This window comes from Apus apus, chromosome 22 (genome assembly GCF_020740795.1).
Source record: "Apus apus isolate bApuApu2 chromosome 22, bApuApu2.pri.cur, whole genome shotgun sequence".
Classification (NCBI taxonomy): Eukaryota; Metazoa; Chordata; class Aves; order Apodiformes; family Apodidae; genus Apus; species Apus apus.
Window position 1 is genome coordinate 4,519,867 of NC_067303.1, and position 23,993 is coordinate 4,543,859.

Consider the following 23,993-nt stretch of genomic DNA (forward strand, 5'->3'; position numbering starts at 1 on the left):
AATAAGGCACTAATAAAGGAAGCAAAAAGTAAGAAATGTAGCTGGAGAAAAAAGGAAAAAAGTGGTGGACTGGTTGATTTCAGCCCTCTGTGGCTGCTTGGTGGGAAGAGGAGCCCTAAGCATGGACCATTTCTAGAGAGCAAAGACATCAGCTCAAAGCAATTAGACCATTGCTTCTGTGGCTACAGTCCTGGAAAGAGAGAGACCAAATTGTTTTCCCCAGCAACTCCACCAGTGGCCATTTCCCTCCCACCACAGCCCATTTCCAGTGCTCCTCCAGGGCTGGTTTTTACCCTCCATTGTCACACCACACCTGCAGGTGTCCTGGGCACAGGATCTGCCTGAGGGGTGTCACTCAACCACTCAAACCAGGAGAAGTGGAAGCAGCCACACGTCCAGCTGGGACACTCCAGAGGCTCTTACCTTCTGCAGAATGGTGTGAGACATGGAGGCGTTGGCATGCACGATGATGGTGGCTGTTTTGTCATCTCGGATCTCTTTGAGGAGGGGGGTGGGATCCCTGCTGTCATCCAGCATCCGGACCGAGAGCGTGTCCTTGGAAATGAGGAACTGCCGGAGCAGCTTCTCCAGGTTTAAAAGGCCTTCAAAGAAGAGGGAGAAAACACACCAGACACCTTTAAATGGTATGCTTGGTTCCTAAAGCACTTCTCCCCTGGTCCCTACCGTTCCCTGGTAGGAAGCAGCCCTGCAGTTCTGTGTCTGAGGGCTGCACAGGGAAGGATGTGGGGCTGCAGCACAGGCTTGGGCCAGCAGGGAAAGGATAGAGCTGCTCTCCAGACAAAACGTGGCCCCAAAGACCTCTTGGGAAGAAATAATATCACTAGTACAAATTTGCTCAGGACCCCAGAGTCCAGTCAAGTTCTCCATTATACTCCTGCACGCAGGGTTGTCCTGGTTATTGCTGGAGGATGATTCTTCCTCCTAAGCCTTTGCCTCCAAAACTAAGGGCCCTGCAAGACACAACTTGGAGGTCACTTTGTCCTGGAGCACTCTGATGGGGAGCTGCTGAATTCCAAGGGTAGGTGTCCCCTGGGGATGGAAAGCTCTGCTGGGAGTCAGACAAAGCAGAGATCATTGCAAAAATACAACACTAGGTCTACATAAAACATGATTTCTAGCACAGCGCAGAAACCCTTGTGGACTGAGGATTCCTAGAGCAGCACCTGGATGTGACTGGCCACAGGAAAGAGCAAAGACTCTGGCTACCTTTTCACTCCCCACACAGGACTAGGATCTGCTTTCAGATGAGAGTTGAAGAAAAGAAGTAATAATTAGTGAGCACCCACAGGGCTGAGTCCCGACTTCCCTGGATTTGTGCCTCAGGCACTCCCCATTGAAGTTCTCCCTGCAGCTAGGCTGTTGCAAGCACAGCTTCCTTGATGGCTAATAAGATGTCAAAGCTCCTGCTGCAGCTTTTCTTAGTCCAGACAGCATATTTGAGAGTCTGTCTCTTCTCTCCAGCTGCTGAGTTCCAGCAGCAAACAACCTCCCGTCAAGTTTGATTGACCAGGGAGACCACCAGATGTAATCATTAGCAAGCCCAAGGCCCAGGGGACCAGCAGTTCTGTTCAAGGTTGCTCAGGGGTTGTGCTGGTTGTTTCCCCTGACAGCTGAGAAGAAAAATGATGATTCCCATCATCTAGCCTTGCCCTGACACCCACCAGCACTGCTCCAAACATCCCCCTGCAGCCCGAGGGTGTGCACAAGATTTCTGACCCCAGTGCCCTGGTCTCCCTTCCTCAGCACTGGCTGTAATTTCCTCCCTCTGCCAACCAAAGCTCCCAGAGCAGCTCCTGTGCAGTCTGTGCACCCCTGCACTTGTCTGTGGCTGCCTTTTCGGGTTAGGGTTTCTGTGGAAGCACACAAAGCTTTCCATCCAGGCACTTCACAAAAGCAATTCACAAACGAGCTACTCACTCCACACCACAGAGAAGTGGAGTCCCATCATCTCATTCCATCCACCTTTGCATTACACTTAGGCTGGCCTAAGTCCATTGACTTTGAGGGTCATTTTCTGCTTCTGCCAGAAGAAATTACAATCAGTTCCCAGAGGATGTGACTCCTTACAGTGGCAGTATGAGCGTGACAGGATAGGACCCAGGAGTCCCATCACACAGCCTTGTACTTAAACCAAAACAGCTCTGACTTCCCCTCCTGGGACCTAAATAATAACATCCCTCAAAACAGCATCTCCTCACTGATGAACAGACAGCTCGTATGCTCCCCTTATTTGCCTCCAGAGAACCTTCCAATAGCTCATAGTGCCTCGAGTTAGTTGTTTAAGGACTGTGTTTCAGAGCACTGCCTCTCCCAAGGGAAAACAAGGGCTTGTGCTCCTTCGTGAAGCTGGATTATGGTTTTTTCCTGAGCTTCTTTATAGTCCAAGCATGTTGTGCTTCAATCCGAGCACAGATAAGGTCCTTATCAAGCACAAAGAGCAGGATACATGAAAGGCACCCACCCCACTACTTCCCTGGGCCTGGGAAGGACTCGGGTTGCACTAAATATTGAGTTATGCAGGAATACCAGAGTAAAAGAAACTGAACAGATTCAATGAAAAGGGTGTGATTTTGATGTGAGTGATTTGGTTCCCAAGGTTTGGATCCAGTTAAAGGAAGAATCTGATTAATCCCAGCTGGCATTCAATGGGAGACACGTGCATGTTCTGGCAGGTAACTGGGGAGAGGGGCAGGGGTGCAGGAGGTGTGCTGAGGTGGGTGGGTGTGCTCTGTGCCTGGCACCAGCACAGGGACTGAGCTGGGAGCACCTTGCACAGCAGGGGAGAAAAACCAATTATCTTGTCTTCCTTTTTGCTTAAGGTTAAGGTTAGACAATGAAAAACTCCACACTAGAAGCAAGGCAGGAGACCATTTGCATGATTTAATTGCATAATTTGGGGTCGGGTCCTCTGCTGAGCTACATCTGAACATGTTTACTGAAGGCAATTTACTGATTTACATGAGCTGAGGACGTGGTCTCCTCAGGGGGCATAAAGCAAAAGGAAAATGCAAAAAGAAAAATACACATTCTTATCCCTTCCATCCCCATGCAGGGATTTGCCACAACACCCTGTCGCTTGCACAGCTAGGGGGGTGAGTTTGCCCAGGGCTAGCTGGAATAGAAGCCGCCAGTCATTTGTACCTGTCAGAGCCTGCTCCTGCCAGGGTCACAGAACCATGGAATGGTTCGGGTGGGAAGGGACCAAAGACTCACAGAACATGCTGAGTTGGAAGAGACCCATGGGGACCATCGAGTCCAACTCCTGTCCCTGTGTAGGGCACCCCAAGAATCACCCCATGTGCCTGAGAGCACCATCCAAATGCTTTGTGAACTCAGGCAGGTTTGGTGCTGTGACCACTGCCCTGGGGAGCTGGTTCCAGTGCTCAACCACCCTCTGGGTGAAAAACCTTGTCCTGATATCCAACCTAAAGCTCCCCTGAGGCAGCTTCACTGGACCCATGTGCCTTCTCAAAGTCCTTCTTCAAGGCTTGTTTGAATGGTGAACTTCAGCTCTAATGAATCTGGCTTCAGGATAATAAAAGCAACATCAGTGTGGCTACTCCACACCAGCTACCAACACCCTGACCTTAACAAGCACAGGACACACTTGACTGTCTCTAACCAGTGGGATGCAGAGCCTGCTCCTGCCACAGCAGCAGTTATGCAGGAGGAACCTGGTCTTGCTGAGGTGAAAGGTCCAGCATCCAGATGCACAATGACCAGCAGATCTAGGGCTCCAGAGCCCAGCAGGGTCTGCAATGTATTGACTATTCATCAAGTCCTGCTTTTAGGCCACAAACTGCACGTGGGTTGGGGAAAGACATATTTCAAAAAGCTTCACTTGCTTAAAATAATCTCCAGAAACAAGGTTAAGCCTTTTTTTTTTTTTTCCCCCTCTTCTCGAAACCCCATCTGTGCAAGCAAAACACTCCTCAGATTGCCAAACAGAAGGCAGGCAAGTCTCTCCCCATCCCCTTTCCTCCTCTCACAAACACCTCAACAGGGGGCAACAGGGTTGAAAACCTGCCCCACAGGTCTCTGCTTCAGGCTCACCTGCTGCCCACAGGAGGGACCCTGCCACCACTGCCAGGTAGGCCTTCTGCTCAGCTCCCGTGAGACCCCACCTGGAGCCCTGTGTCCAGGTCTGGAGCCCCCAACATCAGAAGGACATGGAGCTCCTGGGGAAACTCCAGAGGAGGCCATGAAGATGATCAGAAGCTGGAGCAGCTCTGCTCTGGACACAGGCTGGGAGAGTTGGGGTGTTCAGCCTGGAGAAGAGAAGGCTCCAGGGAGACCTTAGAGCACCTTCCAGTGCCTGAAGGGGCTCCAGGAAAGCTGGGGAGGGGCTTGGGACAAGGGCAGGGAGGGAGAGGACAAGGGGGAAGGGATGAAAACTGGAAGAGGGAGATTGAGGGGAGACATGAGGAGGGAATTCTGGAGTGTGAGGGTGGTGAGAGCCTGGCCCAGGTTGCCCAGGGAAGCTGTGGCTGCCCCATCCCTGGCAGTGTTGAAGGGCAGGTTGGATGGGGCTTGGAGCAGCCTGGGCTGGTGGGAGGTGTCCCTGCCCGTGCAGGGGGTTGGATCTAGATGATCTTGAAGGTCCCTTCCAACCCAAACTATTCTGTGATTTTCTGACAAACAGGGAGCACCCTGGCCGTGACTTACATTCAGCTTTGGCACAGATGAGACAGGCTGTGGTGCAGTTGAAGAAATTCAGGATCCCTGCCACGGCCACGCTGATGTCTGTGTTGCTGGGGTGGAGGTTGAGGGTGGTGAACCTCTGGAGCTGCAGCTTCAGGAACTCCTCTGGTGCCACTTTGAAGTGAGGAACCTACGTGGGGAGGAGAGGGAAAGGAAACGTGATGGAAGAGGCAAAAGGAAAGAAAACCAAGTAGATCTGTCCTAAAGGACCTTGGGTGTGAAACGCACAGAGGGCAGAAAGTGAAGTATCCCAACAAAAGTGCAGAAGTGAGTGAGGAGAGGAGGGTGGGATTTGTGCAACAGCAGAGAAAAAAATTATCACAGCAACAAGGAGCCATGGGAAGGAGCGGATCAGGAAAAGTCTTGCTGAGCCACTCAGAGAAATGCAACAGGGGCTGTGATTACAGTACAGGAAACCAGTCTGGATTAGTTCAAACTAATTAGCCTGACCACTAAGTGTGACTGGGCCCACCCTTCATTTTGGGCTGGCTGCCTGGGTGAACAGGGAGGGTGCTTGGCAGGCAGGCACCAGCCCTTGCTGGAGCCCCCAGCCCTTTGCTGTGTGCCTGATGGATGAAGAGCTCCAAGTCAACCTCTGCCTGCAGTCCTGGTGTGTCGTCAGGTAATTGGGAGAGATGAAGGGAAGAGCAGGATGACCCTGAGCTGGCAAAGCTGAGGGGAGAGAGAAAGAGAGACAGATGCAGCAGCCAGAAGCCTTGGGCTTCAGCAGCCAGAAGCTTTGGGCTTTTTGGATCAGCAGAGGTGTAACAGGTGGCCACGTGGTGGGCAAGCTCCAGATCCTCACCATGAGTCCCAATAATGCTGAGCTTGTCATCAATACAGTGGAGCAGGAGGTGGGAGAGGGATCCTGTTTCCCAGGGAACTGGGGAAAGGGGGAGCAGGGAAGCTGTAGGGGCAGCTCTGCCCCACACCTGGCAGCTTTGCCCACAGGGAATGGGTAGGCAGATAGATCAAGCTCAGACACTGGGGATTCAACCAAGGAAGGAGAAGGAATATTGTTTTCCGTTTGCTGAGTGAATTATTTGGAAGAAACAGAAGATGGAGAAAGGAAACATCTGCTTCAGCTTCATTAGGCGAGTGTCAAGTTCTCTTTTCCTCCATTATTAGTCCTTCTGGAAGGTATCACCCCATGCCTCCCATCTCTCTCCTCCTGGGAAAGGCTATTAGTAGGTTGTGATGGCTGCTTTATTGACAGCATGAGCTGTTTGGTTGGCAACAGGAAAGTTACAGATAAAATCCCAGGGAGTTACTGCAGGTTTACCTCCCTAGGAGAGCAGCTGAGATCAAGCTTGAGAATCAAACACCTTAGATGTGCACTAGTACACACCTTCCATTTCTGGAAAAAAAAAAAAAAAAGACATGAAGAGACTTAGATCAGAGACTCAGGCTGAATAAGAATTTCAGGGGGGACTTGTAATCTGTTCCTGCAGAGGTACCTGGGATGGATGGAGCTCATGTCTGGGACATTTAACTGGAGAAAACACTATGAAACACTCTCAAGAGACACATCCTGCTGTAACCCAGGGCACTAAGTCTAAAAGATCTCTTCAAGACTTCTGATTCTCAGGGAAGAAAGAACAGCAGTCATTTGTGAATGTGAGTTATTTACAGTGCTCAGTTCCAGGCACACCCCTCCTTGGGGCCTGAGCTCCAGAGAGACTCCACTAAATGACTGAGAGATGTTATCTGGCTTTAAAGGGATGAACTATGAGAGGAGAACTCAATTTCTCTTCCCAGAGCAGAGCCAGATCAGTGTAAGATGGTTCAAGATTTATAAAATACTAAGTTAGGCACATACTCTGGACACAGATAAAAAGGGTTTGCATTGATGGAACAGCTGCACACAGAAAGGGGTGCAGCTTTCCAAGTGTGTGTGCAAAGTCCTGTCACACCCAGGAACTCTGGCCAGGATGTCCATCCACCAGGGCAAGCTGAGGTTCTTGCAGCCCTCAGTCAGCAGGGATACGGTTCAGATCTGGTTTGGGTGTGAAAGAAGCTGAAGGGAAAGGTGACACAGATGAAAACAAGGGCAAAGTAGGCAGAAAAGAGAGAGGAAACAGAAAAGGGAGGAGCTGCCAGAATATGTGCATTAGGAGAAGGGGTGATGAACCTGGTGTCAACTCTGCTCATTAGGAGCCATGGCAGAGCATGTGAAGGACAATGCAGCAGGTAAGAAAGCTGCAGCAAGTCATCTGAGCCAAGGATGTCCTGGGGTGCTACAGGCAGGTTACCCCCCTACCCCAATGCCCTCCCAGCCCTGGGCAGCCACCAGGCAGGAGGACCTTGGGGCCAGGTCAGTCAGTGCCAGGGCACAGATTTTACTCCAACACAGGACATCTCCACTTACCTCTTTCTCCCCACAGATATTGCTGATAATAGAGCTCGAGGCTGGGCTTGAGGAAGGTCCTAGGACACCCACCACTCCTTTGGGGAGAATCTGGCACACTGTGAACATCAAAGAGAGGAAACAGGCATTAGACTTCATCCTCAGTTTCCAGCTGACAGTCGTGCTTACAGTACCTGCTGGGGACACAGGATTGTCTCCTTCACACCACGTGTCCCATCTATCTCCCCCAAAATCCCTCTGTTCCCTCTGAAGCACTGTCACCCTGCCTGTGACACCCTACTCTCCCTCTTTCCCCAGCCTTTCTAAATCTCCCCTGAAAGGTCCCCAAAGCCCTGGTATCCTCAGCTCTGACTCAGAACTAGGGTCTTTCTCTGAGAGCATCACTTTTTGGTCCCATCTGCTGTGCTCAAAGATAAAACATTAACCCAAATTTATGGAAGATGCTAAACACAGCAGTGACCCAGCTTCAAAGCATCATTTAGCAGCAAACAAACTTGTATGAATTACTTCCCTCATCCTCTACAGGTCATAATCAGGATCTTATTACTGGTTTTAATTTGTTGTGTTCTTTTTTTCTTTTTTTTCCTGGAAGGAGTTCATCTCCTGGCTTCATGCCACCAGGGTTAGCAAGACACTAGAAAGACCCAGAGAGAATGAAGAAGTTGAATCTCTTCCCTCAAGCTTCCCAAGTTTAAACTGCAGCCTCTTGTCCTTTTCATTCCCAGTGCAAATGCAGCAGAATGGCACTCCGAGCACTACCCCAGCTGCTGTCACCTCCCCACTGCCACCCCGAGCACTACCCCAGCTGCTGTCACCTCCCCACTGCCACCCCGAGCAGCCACGTCGCTCAGAAGCCTCCTCCAGAGCAGCCTGTGCAGGCAAAGCCTCGTGAACAGAAGGTGAGAGCCCCTCGTGCCTGAATCCCTGGCTCCAAAAGCCTCGTCTCAACACGTGCTGGCCACGGCTGTCCAGGAAGAGCAGCCCTGCCTCAGCAGGACCACACACCCAGCTCCTTTCTCCCAGGACTGACAATCATAGAATCACAGAATGGTTTGGGTTCAAGCAACCTTACAAATCACCTACATCCAACCCCCTGCATGGGCAGGGACACCTCCCACCAGCCCAGGCTGCTCCAAGCCCCATCCAACCTGCCCTTCAACACTGCCAGGGATGGGGCAGCCACAGCTTCCCTGGGCAACCTGGGCCAGGCTCTCACCACCCTCACACTCCAGAATTCCCTCCTCATGTCTCACCTCAATCTCCCTCTTCCAGTTTTCATCCATTCCCCCTTGTCCTCTCTCTCCCTGCCCTTGCCAAAAGTCCCTCCCAGCTTTCCTGTAAGCCACAAAGCCACATTTGCTCAACTGGCCTCAAGTGGCCACTTTCTGAAGAAAGAGGATGCCACGAGGGAGAAAGGAAGCACCACAACCACTCACCAGTTCTGGCAAGAGCCAGTTCCCAGCATTTCAGCAAGTGAATGTCTACAGTCTGCTTTCTGTAGATCAGCCACTCAAGGTGGTCATCTTTGGCCTCAGACTTCATACCTCTGCACAGCCTCCTGACTGGAATATGAGGCCAAAAGCTGAGGACTTAGTTGGTCACTTTGGGGAGCTGGTTTTAGTTCTCTCCAAATGCCATTTGAAGGAAAAACTTGATACACTCCCAGGTCCCCACACGTACTGATTGCTCTGACTTCTTCCCAAAAGTGCCAACAACGTGCAAACATCTTCTCTTGGGTTTTCCTTCCTCCCATGCTCTTTCATCCTCCACCATCTCAATCTGCTACAGAACAAGCAGGACTTTTCTGTGGCATCTTCAAAGGAATCCAGCCCTTGCTTTTGCTCTGTGCTTAAAAATTTACAGGCACTTACATCTCTTCAGAAGATCCTTTTAAGTAAGAGCAGCAGCAGTTTGAAAGCCCCACATGCAATCTCAGCCCCTCTCAGCCACACCAAACCCTCTGGGTGCTCTGAAGTTCAGGATCTAGGAGGAAGAAGCTGCTCCAAGTTCTCTTTTATCCCCAGGTCATTAGGGCAATAATCCTGGGGGGGATTTTGTTGTGCAGGGAGGGGAAAGTTTGTTGAGCATTTCTGTTCTCATCTCAGGTATCAAGAGCAAAATGTGGGTTCAGCAGTCACAGCAACAGGGTTGCAACAACTGTCAGAGGGAAAAGACCTGGCTTATCACTCCAAGGGTGAAACATCCAGTAAAATCAGGGAAAATGAACGTGAACAAAGAAGAGGTGCCTGAAGGAAAGGTTTTAGCTTGGAAAGCTGCCACTGAAGTACAAACACGTTTCCTATTTCAGCACAGTATCTGGTGCTGTCTCGACAGGGAGAATCCCTCCTACCAACACGGGCACTGTGGCTTCAGACAAGGCCTTTCAGGGATTTGGAAATATCATTCCCATACCCAAAATTCATCCTTGATAACCACACAGAGTGTAACCGCTGGTAATGGTGCAGCCCCTGCCACTCCAGTCCCTTCACACTTCACCACAGGAGCTACAGACTGTGCAGGACACACTTTTGATTGCTGCAGGTCCAGAGGCCCAGGATCGTGCCCAATATTTGTTTTGTAAAATTCAATACCTCAAGAAATAGTGGACATTTAAGTGACATCCCACTAAAAACCTCTTGAACATGAGGTAGGACGTGGGTACTACAGACTGTCCTTGACCTGAAGACCTGAGATGTCTCAGACCTCCTATTCCTGCCATTTTTCTGGGCTGCCTGCATCCATCTGCTCCAAATTGACATCCTTGAGGACAGTGGGACAGACAAACAAGAAACAGGGTTAGCCAAGAGATTTCTTAACAATACTTAGCTCTTTGGAAAGGAAAGATGCCAGGAGCACCCTTCTGTGCTCGGAGGCAACTCCTTGGAGGTGTGAGGTGGTGATTGCTGCCTTCCTACTTCTACATGGACCTGCCTCTGCCTCTGCTGCTTGTGCAGCTCAGGTGTTCCATCACGGTACCTCCATCCATGCAGTTATAGGCTCTGCTGAGAAGCTGGGAATGGGTCAGAGACTCCTGTCCCCATCCCAGCACAGGCTGCAGTCTGGAGCTAGGAGGTGGCCCTCACATGAGTGTCCATTTGCAATACAAAACAGTGACCCTGCCCTGCCAGATGAGTGAGAAAGGGCTGTGCAGAATGGTTCCCACGAGCATGTTTAGGAATGAAGTGCAGGTCTGGACACTCAGCAAACAGCAAGACACGATTTAAAGGGAGATGGAAAGATGTGCTTGTTTCTGAAGAAGGAAAAGCACAACAAATGAGTAGCTCTGGCATTAGATCTGTTCACACATCCACTGAGTCAAGGATAGTGCCTTTCATCTCCTGGCATCTCAGGGCACTTGGCAAGCACTTCCATGAGCTCTCCCTGCTCAAAGCGTGGCTGAAAGTTCTCTGGTGAGATCATCCACCCACCAGGGTGCAGAACACAGCATCTCCTTCACTGCAGAGTCCTGAGACGAGTTTTTCAAACATCATGCAAAGAAGATCCCTGCCTCTCATTGCAAAGAAATGAGCAGAGAAAGCTGCAATTACCTCAGCATTTCTACGATTTCAAAACGTGTCAGAGGATCCTGAATGGCAGGGACTGGCCAGGATGGGATTCTCATCATCCAGGAAACACCAAGGGAATAAACAGACCACATTAAAAAGGTTGCATCCTACACCAGGGCTCCAAAGTTGCTCCCTGCAGCATCCTTTATGCTTCTTAGCAAGAGCCCTCAACCAGGCCAGGCTTAAATGTGAAATCCAACAGGATCACAAAAACTGTGGGACAGTCAATAGCACATTTGGACCAATGTCACTGAAAGGACGTATCAGATGCTTTGAAACACTGGTGTGAATAAATACAAATTAAATATCCTCCAGTGGCTCACTCTGTTTTACTGCTGACCCGCCCTGAGATGCTGGGATTAACAACAGAAAGATGCTCAAAAGGCTGAGGAGGTGATAGGGGACAGGGTGACAAGTAGAAGGTCTGTCCCTACCTGGACTTCAAAAGGAATAAGGTGTTTTAGATAAAGACATGATTAATCAAGTCATTTTGGATCTCCATAAGAGGAGCTGGAACATCAAACACAAAGAGAGAACAGCCTTGACTTATTACAGCAAAAAAAAAGAGCTCTATCCACCCCCTTTCACTGCAAACTCATTTCAAAACACAGGATTTTACAGATGTTGCACACAAGAGCAGTCAAGGTTTGTTTTCATTCATATCTAAAAGCTGAAATGCCAATCCATGCCTGAATGTGATTAAGACTGACTCATATTTTACCTGTTACAGCAATTGTGGGTTTGTGCCCCCCCACCCCAAGCAGCAAGAATCAGTTAGGGGGGAGAAAATAAAGCAAGCCAGACAGCTCAACACTAAAATACAAACTGCCTCTCAAAAAGTCTTTCTGCTCTTGAAGCACTGACTGTGCAGGGAGGATCAGTGATGGGGTGTGATCACAGCAGCCCCAGATCAGGCAGCTAGGCATGCTGGCTGTGATATTTAGGGTGATTCAAAGGGCAAGAAATGTGAGAACAGTATTAAACAGATGTAGAACAGCTCTGCAGTCATAGGTTAAAACATCTAAACTGCTTTTATTAATATTACATGTGATAACAAACATCAGTGCCACATTAAAGCTGAGAAGTCAGACATCTGAAAGCCTTGAAATGTAAGTGAAAGGACCTGATTCTCCTCTGCTACCAGTATAAATTAAGAATAACTTCAGTGGCATTAACAGCAGGGACGTGCAGAATCCAGATTTTTTTCCTTTTGTAAGGAATCCTTCAAGACATTTTTCCCTCTGAAGCAAAGGCAGATAACATATTGCAAAAATTACATGAATAGTCACTTCACCAAAATGAAACCAGTTTGCTCTGATTTCTACCTTTTACCTTCTGCAAGCAAAAGTAAAGAAAATAAAGAAAATCACCCTGAAGTGAAAATTGGAAATGGAAGTGCCTCTTCCTCATCCCATTTTCATGTGCTCCCCAACTATCACATTTGCTGAAATCAACCATTTCTTGCATAATACTTCACTCTCAGCAAATTAACATTCTTCTGCTTGAAAAATGTTAGAATGAATGAATTTCTGAGCGGTGTTACAGGGGGGCAAGTGAGAGGGAAATGCTGCTCGTGCTCTTTACTGCAGCTCTGGGGTCACTGGGCAATCGAACCAGCTCCTTGAGCGAAGTTAAATAACAGAAATATTGTTTCACGTGGAAGATTTATGAGAAAGTGAAAAGAATGGAATGAAAAATGCTCCTGGTTCTTCCAAAGACATGGGAGGCTCAGGCAAGCAAGCAGTTTACTCCTTTCCTAGGAGGCTCACTGGGAGATTTGGGATGCCCCCATCCCTTCTGCAGAACCCAGCCAGTCAGACTGGATTTGCCCCCTGCCTGTGCTGGTAAAGCAGGGTGGACACAATGCTGAGCAGATGGGAAACACCAAGAGAAACTTAAAAGAGCTAAGGGATCCAAAAAGGTGGGGAAGTGCTGTTTTGAACAGTCCCTGGAATGCTGCAGGTGGTTATCTCAATCTAGACTGCCTCACGGGCGACAGGCTCTATAAATAGAGCTCCAGGTACTTGCTGAAATGCACTTTATTAACTGAGGGCTTCTATAAATAATGCAAATGCTAATTTAAGAAAGGAAGGAGCCAGCTGCTGATCTCAAGGCCCATCCAGCCTGTTCGACCAGTCAGCCAGAGACCTGCTCCTGAGCAGCCCTGGGGACACAGCTCCACAGGGCCTCCCAGGCACGGGGATGCTCAGTGCTGCCCAGAACACACAGTCAAGCTGTCTGGAAAACCAGCCCACTCTAGACCACAGCACACGACTCCACCCTGGGGTACCCTGCAGATTACACAGGCTTGGAGCAGAGAACCATTGGGAAACGAGCCTAAAATCTCTATCATTTAAAATTATTTCTCCCAGCTTTCTCAAATCAGCTTCTAATAAGAACTTCCAGCCTTCCCCTGAACTCTAAAGGTCATCTTAACAATTCTTCTAGAGGGAAGCTGCCCTGTTCCAAAGGGGTTTCCCTCTTACAGGAAGAAGCTATTACAGATCTTTTTTGGTTTCTTTCACTCCAGAGAGGTCTGTGGGCCCATCAACCCCTTTTTCTATGCACGAGCAGGTGGCTGATGTGTTGATCTTCCAAAGAAACACCTCCAGCACAGACCTCCTTGCACGAAGAGACCTTAAAAGCAGGGTGGGAAGCACACTGCTCTTTTAAAATCACCTCTTTTTAAGCCACAATTAAAAAAAAAACAACTTCATTTGTGGAAGCAAATCCACTGCCAAACCAAAGCACTGAAAGAGCCATCAGGTTTGCTGACACGCAGCATTCCATTGGGTTTTAAAAATAACTTAATTACACTGAACTTGCCCAGAGTCTCTTATTTGCACACCATGAAATGCTTCGCAAAGGAGCGTCGCCTCCTGGGCCGTTACCTCGTTTATTGACAGGCAGATTAATGAAAATAATTTGTCCCAAGCCAATGAGCTGAATGGTGGCAGAGCTTATGGAGATGCTCTCAGCCCGTGGCAGGGCTCACCTCACACCACCACGCTAAGCCCTCCGATTTCAACTGGTCTCTGTGCTCACCCTCTGAGCCCACCCTGCCCTTCCACGCCACCAGGCTCCTGTGGTGGCCCACCCAGGCAGGACCAGTCCTTGCCAGCCTGTGGCTGGCACTGAACGTGGCACGGGTGCTGCTTGGGGTCCCACTAGGAGGCTGCACCCACCTCCACACTGTGCTGAGCCCCTGCACCAAACCTGGCAGCCAGGGCAGGTCTGAGGTTCTACAGAGACTCCCCCTTCCATGCCTGAACACCTTCATCTTCCAAGTGCTGAGAGAGAAGCAAAAAGGTGCGTTTTACCCTGCAATGACCACCTCGACTATCACACCATCATCCTCTGCAGCAAGTGCAGTGAGCCAGGCACACTCTGCCAGCTGGCCAAGATGAGAGCTGGGCAAGGAGCAGCTGCATGGAGAGGTACTCACTGGTTTCTGCCGTCTCGTACTCGCTGTCCCGCAGCAGCTCAAAGATGTCCACCTCCACCTTGGCTTTCCCCGCCCGCTCGGGCGCGCGGTTGATGCGGTTCTTGGCCAGGGTGATGGAGAGCCTCTCCCCTCTGCTGCACTCCATGGGGTCATCCAGGATGGCAGCTGTGGGAGCAAAGGTGTTGGCAGCAGTTAGGACTTGGCAGGGATGTGCTCCTCCATGCCTCCCTAACCCCTCTAGGATCTCTGCTGCCTTGCTGGAGCTTCTGAGTACTGGGCTGCATCACAAGCAGCCTGGCCAGCAGGTCAAGGGAGGTGATTCTCCCCATTTACTCTGAATTCAAGACACCCCACCTGGAGCACTGTGTCCAGTGCTGAAGCCCCCAACATCAGAAGGACATGGAGCTCCTGGGGAAACTCCAGAGGAGGCCACAGAGATGACTGGAGGCTGGAGCAGCTCTGCTCTGAAGACAGGCTGGGAGAGTTGGGGTGTTCAGCCTAGAGAAGAGAAGGCTCCAGGGAGACCTTAGAGCACCTTCCAGGGCCTGAAGGGGCTCCAGGAAAGCTGGGGAGGGGCTTGGGACAAGGGCAGGGAGGGAGAGGACAAGGGGGGATGGATGAAAACTGGAGGAGGGGAGATTGAGGTGAGACATGAGGAGGGAATTCTGGAGTGTGAGGGTGGGGAGACCCTGGCCCAGGTTGCCCAGGGAAGCTGTGGCTGCCCCATCCCTGGCAGTGTTGAAGGGCAGGTTGGATGGGGCTTGGAGCAGCCTGGGCTGGTGGGAGGTGTCCCTGCCCATGCAGGGGGTTGGGACTGAGATGATCTTTCAGTTCCCTTCCAACCCAAACCTATCTATGATTCTATGATTCTCCTGGCACCGCTATTGTTAGCACATCCTCCTTCCTTCCATCCTCCCTCCCACTCAAGGCCTTTCCTGCTGCTTCACCCACCCCCTGCTCTTGCCAGACACGTGGGTGGTGAAATCTCAGCAGCAGCAGCAGCTGCTTTACCTGCTGCAGCGCGGCCGCCCCCGCCGCTGGGTCCTGCTGCAGCCCAGCACCCAGTGTCCCACCAGCACCCAGTCCCTTGCCCAGGGTGCTCCTGGAGAGGGACATCCAGCTGTGCAGCCAGACATCTCAGCCCAAACAGGGGGAGAATGTCCCCAGATGGCTCGGTCTGCACTCCTGAGGACACCCCGGCACGGTGCTGATAGCTGGAATATTTCAGGAAGCACGTGGGCAGCTGTGGGTGGGGTGGGACAAATATTTTTCAAACAGAAAACACTTGACTCTTGAACTCAGCCCACTCAAATCTGTGTTAGGCAGAGGGGGACAGTGTGGGGCATTATTTTTATTTTTTATTCTAAGGCAAGAAGAAAGAGGAGTCAACTATTAACCACAGTGTGTCCTTAGGAGTTGGCCCAACTTCTGCTCCCCAGGGGGTTTGTCCTTGCTTCTAGGAGGTCTCCTCCCAGAAAGCAGCTTTTCAGTCATACCTGGGGAAAAGCAGCACTGGGGGTTGTTGTGTGTATGAGAAAGGCACCAATGCTTATCTTCCTTCCCCCAGAATCATTCCAAAGGGCTTGATGCCATTCGGACCTGCTCAGGTGTAGACAGAATTAGGTCCCAGCCTGTGCAGCTTAGCAAAGCAGGGAGGAGTGGGGCTGTGCTGGTTTGTGTGTCAGGGAAACAGGGAATTACAGCACCAGGTGTCTTGTTGAAGCTTTGAAATGGACTGGGAGTGTGTTCTTGAGGAGGCTGGTTTGTGCCTTGAAGGTCCTCCTTGCTCCCCCAGTGCACGGCCAGTGCTTCACTGCCACCAGCACAAAGAGCCCCCAGCCCAGCCCAAGCCAATGAGCAAACCTGTCTTGGGTTCAGGCACCTTTTACTTCGGCTTTCCTGCCCCTCAGGCTTGCTTTGAACCCCCCCCCAAATCTCAAAGCACGGCCCAGTTTCTACAACCAACTCACGTGGCATTTCAGGGCTGTTTTCTCAGCCCTGCTGTGCTCATCCCAGTGGGATGTCACCTCCATGACTTCCCAGCCTGACTCTGACCCCCACTGTGGAAGGTGACCAGGTACTGAAGCCACTAGTGAAGCAAAGGTAGCCCACTCTGCCCTGATTTACTCTGTATCCTGAGGATATCCACCCAAGAATTCCTTCTCTTCCTACTTTCCCCCACTTTTATGGGAGCTAAACTGAATTAAGCAGTGCTAAAGAAACATCCAGCACTACTACTTGTGTGATCCACACAGAGGCCTTGGGGAACATTCCCACTCCTCCAGGCCACACCAGCTCCTCTGCCCCATTAACACCCAAGCACCAGAAATCTCTGCAAAGCCAGGGCAGTTCATCTTCATCTCATTGTGCAAAAAAAAGGGGTTGTGCTTTCCTCCCAGCCCAGGAGCATGGATCACAGGGTTTTTACAAAGGAGATGAAACTGTCCCAAGAAGCAGCTTCCTCAGCTTCCCCCTCCTCCAGAAAAGCAGCAGCAGACAAGGGAGAAAAGTCCTGCCCAGGCCTCACTTTCTCATGGCTAAAGCTTGGTGTCAACTTTTGTCTCCAGCCTGGTTTCCAGGAAAGGGCAAAGCAATGTACTGAATCTGATCAACAGCACAAAATCCTACTTAAATTCCAGGTGCTGACACAGCAAAATTAAAGATCAATTGGTAAGAGAGTGTGTCAGCATTCTTAGATTCATTATTTTCTAATTTAAATCTTCGAAATCACTAAATTGGACAGCATTTTAAAGTCTTTTTTTCTTCTTTTTCCATTGTCAGTTTTCAAACTAAATTCACTTCCACTAGTGAACAGTTACACACATTTTAAAAACAAAAGAGTTGAAACTAAAGCATTTCAAATCATTTCCTCAGGCCACTGAGGCACAAATGTTTGCACAAAGGTGGTTTTTTCCCCCCCTCTTTACTCAGGATAGGGTTTTGCATTTTATTTTTTTAAATCTTTATATTTGGAAACTCTGCAACTAAGTAATAATGATAAAAAAAACAGAACCCAACGAAACCAAACTCTCTTCCCTACTCAGCTCTGATGGAATTTGCACTTTGAAGGCCACCTTGGGAGCAAACACATGAGGAAGGGGAAGGTGCCCACACAGCAAGTGGTGAAAACCCTTCTTGCTTGAATCCCAGGGGGGAAGTGGCCACTGGAGAGCCCAGCTACTAACCCAACTCCAGCAGTGCTTCCTATCTCCCTGTGGAGCTTGTGCTAGAAACCAGCAACATGTCTTCAGCTGTGTTTTGGGAGACTAGTTAGTTTTACCAAATATTAAACCAATCCCCAGGACAGACTAGGTAATGAGGCTGAACTAATCTTTATTTATTACAGCCAGCGGATGAAAAAGGTCATTTAATGTTTAAAAAAGGTTGGGTTTAAAACTTCATGTCTTGGGACGTGGTGCCAAAGCTCATCTAATAGCAGGATCATTAAGTATGAACGAAATTCTTTATAAAAATTCCCTTTCATCTATTCCTGTCTATTAAATATGGGAAGATGCATCAAGTAAATCTTTAATCCTGAAAACTTACAGCAAATCTTTGAACTGTGTTGGCCTCAAAAATCACTGCCATCTTCCCCATCATAATAAATGTCTCCCATCCAAACTGTCTTCTCTATGAGTGATGAGGAGAATATTTCAGAGAGAGTCAGGAGCACCTGAGTCTGGATTCAGGGCTGCTTTGATTTTCACAGGGACTTAGAGCCAAGTTACTTCAAGTGAAGCATCTGCAGCATTTCCACAGCCACAGCAGTATGAAAGTTCTCAAACTCTTTTGCCTTTTCTCCTCTTACCCTGGATAAACTTATCCTTTTTCCTTCAAAAGGGGCTCCAGGAAAGCTGGGGAGGGGCTTGGGACAAGGGCAGGGAGGGAGAGGACAAGGGGGATGGATGAAAACTGGGAGAGGGAGATTGAGGTGTGACATGAGGAGGAAATTCCTGAGTGTGAGGGTGGTGAGACCCTGGCCCAGGTTGCCCAGGGAAGCTGTGGCTGCCCCATCCCTGGCAGTGTTGAAGGGCAGGTTGGATGGGGCTTGGAGCAGCCTGGGCTGGTGGGAGGTGTCCCTGCCCATGCAGGGGGTTGGACTTAGATGATCTTTCAGGTTCCTTCCAACCCAAACTATTCCAAGATTCTCCAAGAGGAGGAAGGACATTCTTTTCTCATCCCAAGCAGTTCAGTCCTTCTCCTTTTCTCCAAAGCAGTGACCAGGGGACAGGCAGGGCTGTCAGCTCGTGTGCTCTCAGCAATGCAGACAGCTGCCTGCTGGAGCTGAGCAACTCATCAGATTAAAAGCACCAACCAGCTTAGAGATAACACCGAATTTGAACCCTTTCCACCCTCAGCTGGGTTTCAATCACTGCTAAAGAAGCAGAAAGTCTCTGTTCTGCCATCCCCCTGAGCCCTGTGGCTCTCCAGAGTGCCACCAGCCAGGCTCACAACACGTGCACTCTGACCAGCCTGACACAACTGAAAGGTTTACAACTTATCACTGTGTAATTCATGACCCAACCAAGGTCTAATGAAGCAGCATTTTTATAACAACAACAGAGAAAAGATGTTACTGGGCATTTTCTGCACTGCTACAACAAACAGCTTTCAGCTGACCTTTGTCTCTTAACTTTATTAAGTGTTGTTACATTTCCATACCACTGAGATGTAAACCCCTACTCCCAATTGCCATCTCAAGTTTGGTGGCTTGAAGGTGCAGAATTACCAAAGCATGGGCTCAGTAAACGTATTTCCCTGTTCATAACCTGTCCCCCCAAGTTCAAGTTCTAAAGCCATCTGCAATACTTCTTGAGTATCTCCTCTGACAGGTTAAGATCACACCTACAAGCTTTTGTGATTTGTCATGTAAAAAGAGTCCTCAAATCCTCTGTGTTTCTGTGATGAAGGGACTCTCAAGTTTCGAGCTGTAACCTCAATTCAAGCAGGTTTAGTACATGGAAGAGCCAATAGTTACCACTGGAGCAGTCACACAGAGTCACAGAGGGGTGAGGGGTTGGAAGGGACCTCTGGGGATCATCTAGTCCAACCCCCCTGCCAGAGCAGGATCCCCTAGAGCAGATCCCACAGGAACACATCCAGGTTTGGAATGTCCCCAGGGATGGAGACTCCACAGCCTCCCTGGGCAGCCTGTCCCAGGGCTCTGTCACCCTCAGAGTCCAGAAGGATTTTCTCATATTCAGGTCCAACCTCCTGTGCTCCAGTTTGTGCCCATTGCCCCTTGTCCAGTCACTGGGCACCACTGGGAAGAGTCTGGCCCCATCCTCCTGCCACCCCCTGGAGATATTGCCCAGCACTGATCAGCTCCCCCCTCAGCCTCCTTTTCTCCAGCTGAGCAGCCCCAGCTCTCCCAGCCTTTCCTCACAGGCAGGTGCTCCAGCCCCTCAGCATCTCAGTGCCCTGTGCTGGACTCTCTCCAGTAGCTCCTTGTCCTTCTGGAACTGGGGAGCCCAGAACTGCTCACAGAGCTCCAGGTGGGGCCTCAGCAGGGCAGAGCAGAGGGGGAGAAGAATCTCTCTCGTCCTGCTGGCCACACTTCCCTTGGCATTGGCCCTCTTGGCTGCAAGGGCACGTTGTTGGCTCATGATTCCTTTCTCACAAAGAATCCCATATCACAGGGACCCTTCAGATCAAAGGAATACCAAAAAAAGTGCTGCTCTGTCACACCCGTGTCCTGCTCAGGACCACCAGGCTCAGGAGATGTCTTGACTGCAGCAACCCCGAGCCAGCTCAAATCCCCCCAGGCTCCAGACTCATCTGAGGGGCAGTGGATGAGAAAGGGTTGCAGAATTGCCACATTCTGCTCATTTCCCCTCTGCTGAATCCAGGACCAGCCCTTGAGGCTGTTGATGCATTAAAGGATAAGGAATTTGCAAACTTCCTCATTACAGGGCTGTCAAGTAGAGCTCCAGTGGAGAAACAGGTGGGATTGTGTTTCACATGATAATCTCCGAAGTGCTGCTTAAAAATAAAAGTCATCAATATGCTATTTCTTGGAGAGGAAAGATGATCTCATCAAGGAAGAAGAAAATCTAAAAAACATAAAAACTCCTTCACAGAGAGATTTGATCATGTTTGTCTGATCCGTGTAGCAGAGGGCTATTTATTGCTCTTGGCCAGCATTTCAAATCTGCATTTAGATGGAGCTTCCCTCTCAGTTCTGCTACCCAGAGAGAGTGAATTCAGGAGAGAGAGAGAGAGAAGGGAAGGCATGATACAAAGAGCTGAGGGCTTTAGTTTCTACTGCTTGAAACACAACCTCTCTTTTCTCTTCTTTAATAATTGCTTTGTGTACATTAAATCAGAATAACGTTCTCTGACACCAGGAGCTTCCAGGAAGATATAAAATGCTGTCACACTTCTCTGTCCTCCCTGAGCCTGCAAAGGCGACAGCCTGTCAATCACACTGGCCCTGTCCCAGTGCTGGGATGCAAAGCTTCAGTGGGGGCAAGTTGATTTCTGTGCCCCAGAAAATACTGTCCCTCTGGTCCAGGCAGGTGAAAGCACTGCCAGATTCTTCCTCCACACACACCTGCATGATACAGAGGTGTCCAGCATAGGCTGGGAGGGGGGGGACACATTCAGCTGCCATCCTGAAAGCAGGCATCTGCAAGCCAGGTCTCCTCTCTCACTCCTTTCCTTCAGGAGGAAAGCACACTTGTCTCACATTAATGAGAGAAGGTCCTGCTCTTCTGATAAGATCACCTGCTTTTCTGAATACAAATCCTGCTAGGAGGAAGCCAGCCAACACCCTTAGCATGAAAACAGAAGCAAAAGAGCAAGAAGGGATGAAGAAAATGGTCTGTAATGAAAATTCCCTGTCCAGAGCTGACTAATACAATCTGAAGTCACCCTGTCCTCCAAAAACAGGGCAGTAAACTAAGGTTTCCTATAGCCAGAGAGCTGAGGAATGCTGCAACCTTGGGTGATGTCCTGATCTGTGAATTCCAACAGTGTGTTTACAAGCAGATAAGTCCTACCTAATCCCCTGAAAAGCCTGTCAAAAGGCTTCCCAAAAAATGAGGTGAGAAAAAAGCAGAGAGGAGGAAGAATGCCTGATTTAACCTTCCTGAGGGGTAAGGTCAGGGCTGAGACAGGGAATAAATTATTATGGCTCTGAAAGAAAGGGATGCTCGGGGCCTCCAAGCAGGACAGGCTGGAAGAAAGAACAAGAAGGGCTCCATCTCACATGGGCAGGGTTTTGTGGACAGGAAAAGGCAAGAAGTTCAAGGTCTTAAAGGCATGGTGGGACACTTTTCACTGTAGGAATCCCAAGAGCCACAGAAACTGCTCAGGGATGTTGCTACCGAGGACACATGGAAGCAAACGGGCACCAGGAGGGAAGAGACTCCTGGGGGTGTCAGAAACATTCCAGCAAGAAAACAGGCAACTCCAGCCACCAAGAGCCAGTTAATGCAACAAGTGTGTGGTGGGATGTCTCTTTGTTTCCCTGAAGCTCTGCTATTCAGGGCAGGTTTTTTTTTTTAGTGCAGATTTTCTGCTCCTCTGCAAAGCCTGTCACACTGGACTGCACTTTGCCACCAAATTCCAGCTGCTGGATGGACACGTACACATATCCACACAAGGTCAGTCCAAGTGCCTAAATCTTATTTTCTTAGGGAACCAGTCAAAAAAACCCACTCACCAAAGTTGGGAACGTGGTTGGTTTGGTGGGGTTTTTTCTTCTCCTGTTTGCCTTTTGTTTCAAAAATGTCACGTTGAGTTGCTAAAAGAAGATTTTCTGCCCATTTTCATGGTCCTGGGTGACTGGCAGCAGCTGTGGTCTTTGGGAAGAGAGCACTGGGAAATCCTAGTGGGGCCAGTAAACTTGGCAATACCAAGAAAGAAGCAAGAACTTAATTAAGTCAGTGGAGAGTATAAATACAGGAAAAATAACCACACAAACCCCAAGTGCCACTTCCAGGCAAACAAAAGGGTGTAAAATTGTAAGCTAAAAATAAAAGAAAAGAAAGGAAAAAAAAAAGCCAAAAAAACAAATGGGAAAAGTCCACCAGGATTTATAGTTCTAATCATGGGTTTGAAAGATGGCAAGGCACAGTGCAGCAGTGGGACTCTGCATCCAAGAGCAGGCAGCAGGCACTGGTGTGGGAAAGAGCCTGGCACAGGATGGGAAGGCAGGAAAGGAAATGCAGAGCCCCAGACAACCATAGAATCGTGGAATGGTTTGGGTTGGGGTCTTCAAGATCATCTAGATCGAAACCCCCTGCACGGGCAGGGACAAAATGCAGGACACTTTCCTGGTGTCATCCCCACAACAAGCATGTTCTGTATCTGCAAGACAGAAAACCACCAAAGCCCACAGCTCTGTCTCCAGACCTGGCAGGCAAGGCTGTTCCAGCATCCACACAGCTCTCTGCACTCTTTTGGGATTTACTGATTGACAGTGATGGAGGGAGAGCAGTATTTCCAAAACTGAATCATAGAATCACAGGATGGTTTGGGTTGGAAGGGACCTGAAAGATCATTTAGATCCACCCCCCTGCATGGGCAGGGACACCTCCCACCAGCCCAGGTTGCTCCAAGCCCCATCCAACCTGCCCTTCAACACTGCCAGGGATGGGGCAGCCACAGCTTCCCTGGGCAACCTGGGCCAGGGTCTCACTCACACTCCAGAATTTCCTCCTCATGGCTCACCTCAGTCTAAACCTCATTTTGCTTAGACCTTTGGCTTTGGCAGAGGGGACCATTTCCTGACCCTCCAGCATGCTTCAGGATTAAAGGAACTTGGGGCCCATCTAAAACCAGTAGATTTCCATGTCTTCCTTTAGTGACCATTTCCCTCTTCACCCTTCCTGGCACCTTTGCATTTTCAGGGCATTTGCTCTTCCTTCAGCCTCTCCTTATTTCAAGGAGGCTGCTGGGGCTTTGGCACCACCGATTGTCCCCAGGCTGGCCAACACCAGTGCACTGCAGAAGATGCACAGCTTAGACCAAACGATGGAGCACAGAAGTACCAGGTCCCAGCTCCAGGCTTCCCCAGCCAGCTGATTAATTGCACACACAGTGACAGGCAATAGCCTGGACACAGCCCCAGTGCCAAGGGGAGAAGGGGAAAAAAAAAAGGCAGCAGTGACAGAATTCAGGGGTTTTGGTCTCACCAATATGGGGAGGCTACAGGCATTTTGCACCAGCTCTGTTCTTGCTACAAACCCTCAGCCATTGCTGCTCTTACAGATTATGAACCCCCAGAATTAAATCTCTAAAAGATGGATCCAAGGACAAGGACCTTCCAGCTGGATGTAGATACCAGATATGACAATTGCTTCAAAGAGATGAGACAGACAATTGATAAATGGAATGACTTTCACTCTCTTATGATGGATGAAGAACTGAGGCACAAAGAGATAAACCTCAAGATTTTGCAAGACCTCATGGTAAATAATGGGAGTTAATGTGGCACAAGACTTCAGAAACCCATTTAGCACCCTGGCAGTTTACTGACTGCCTCTGAAACCTGACACTTCTTCATTCTACAGGTATCCAGGAGCATCCCAAAAGCCAAGTGAGGACTATTGAGAGAGCTTCTGGGAGTTGGGAACCTCCAACAGCAGCAGCATATTAAAAGAGACATGTATGAAGGTAAATAAAGACCAGGGTCAATGCTAGAAAGCTGAGCACAGCATGGATGGAAGATTCAAACTGTTTGGAGCTTTTATAGTCAGTGCAGAGAGCCAGGTCCTCCAGAGCACCTAAACCAGGTAATAAATTGACCCTGATGTGCTGGCCTTTAGAGTCTCTGCTCTCCATGCACCTGCTCCAAAGGAAACCTCACTGCCCACCTCCCAGACAGGGTGCACAGATGTACAAGGGAAGAGACTGAGGCCTAAGAGTAGGAGGTGATCAGAGAGAG

The 23,993-nt window shown here is 49.6% G+C and overlaps 1 protein-coding gene across 1 annotated transcript in view; it reads right to left on the minus strand.

Annotated features, from left to right (window-relative positions):
* The window catches only part of GRIK4 (glutamate ionotropic receptor kainate type subunit 4), a 191,517-nt gene that overhangs the window by 60,968 nt on the left and 106,556 nt on the right, over window positions 1-23,993 (minus strand). The window contains 4 exon segments of the mRNA XM_051638644.1: window positions 424-602; window positions 4,687-4,852; window positions 7,091-7,188; window positions 14,102-14,266. Of these exon segments, the coding sequence (XP_051494604.1) occupies window positions 424-602; window positions 4,687-4,852; window positions 7,091-7,188; window positions 14,102-14,266 (608 nt within the window).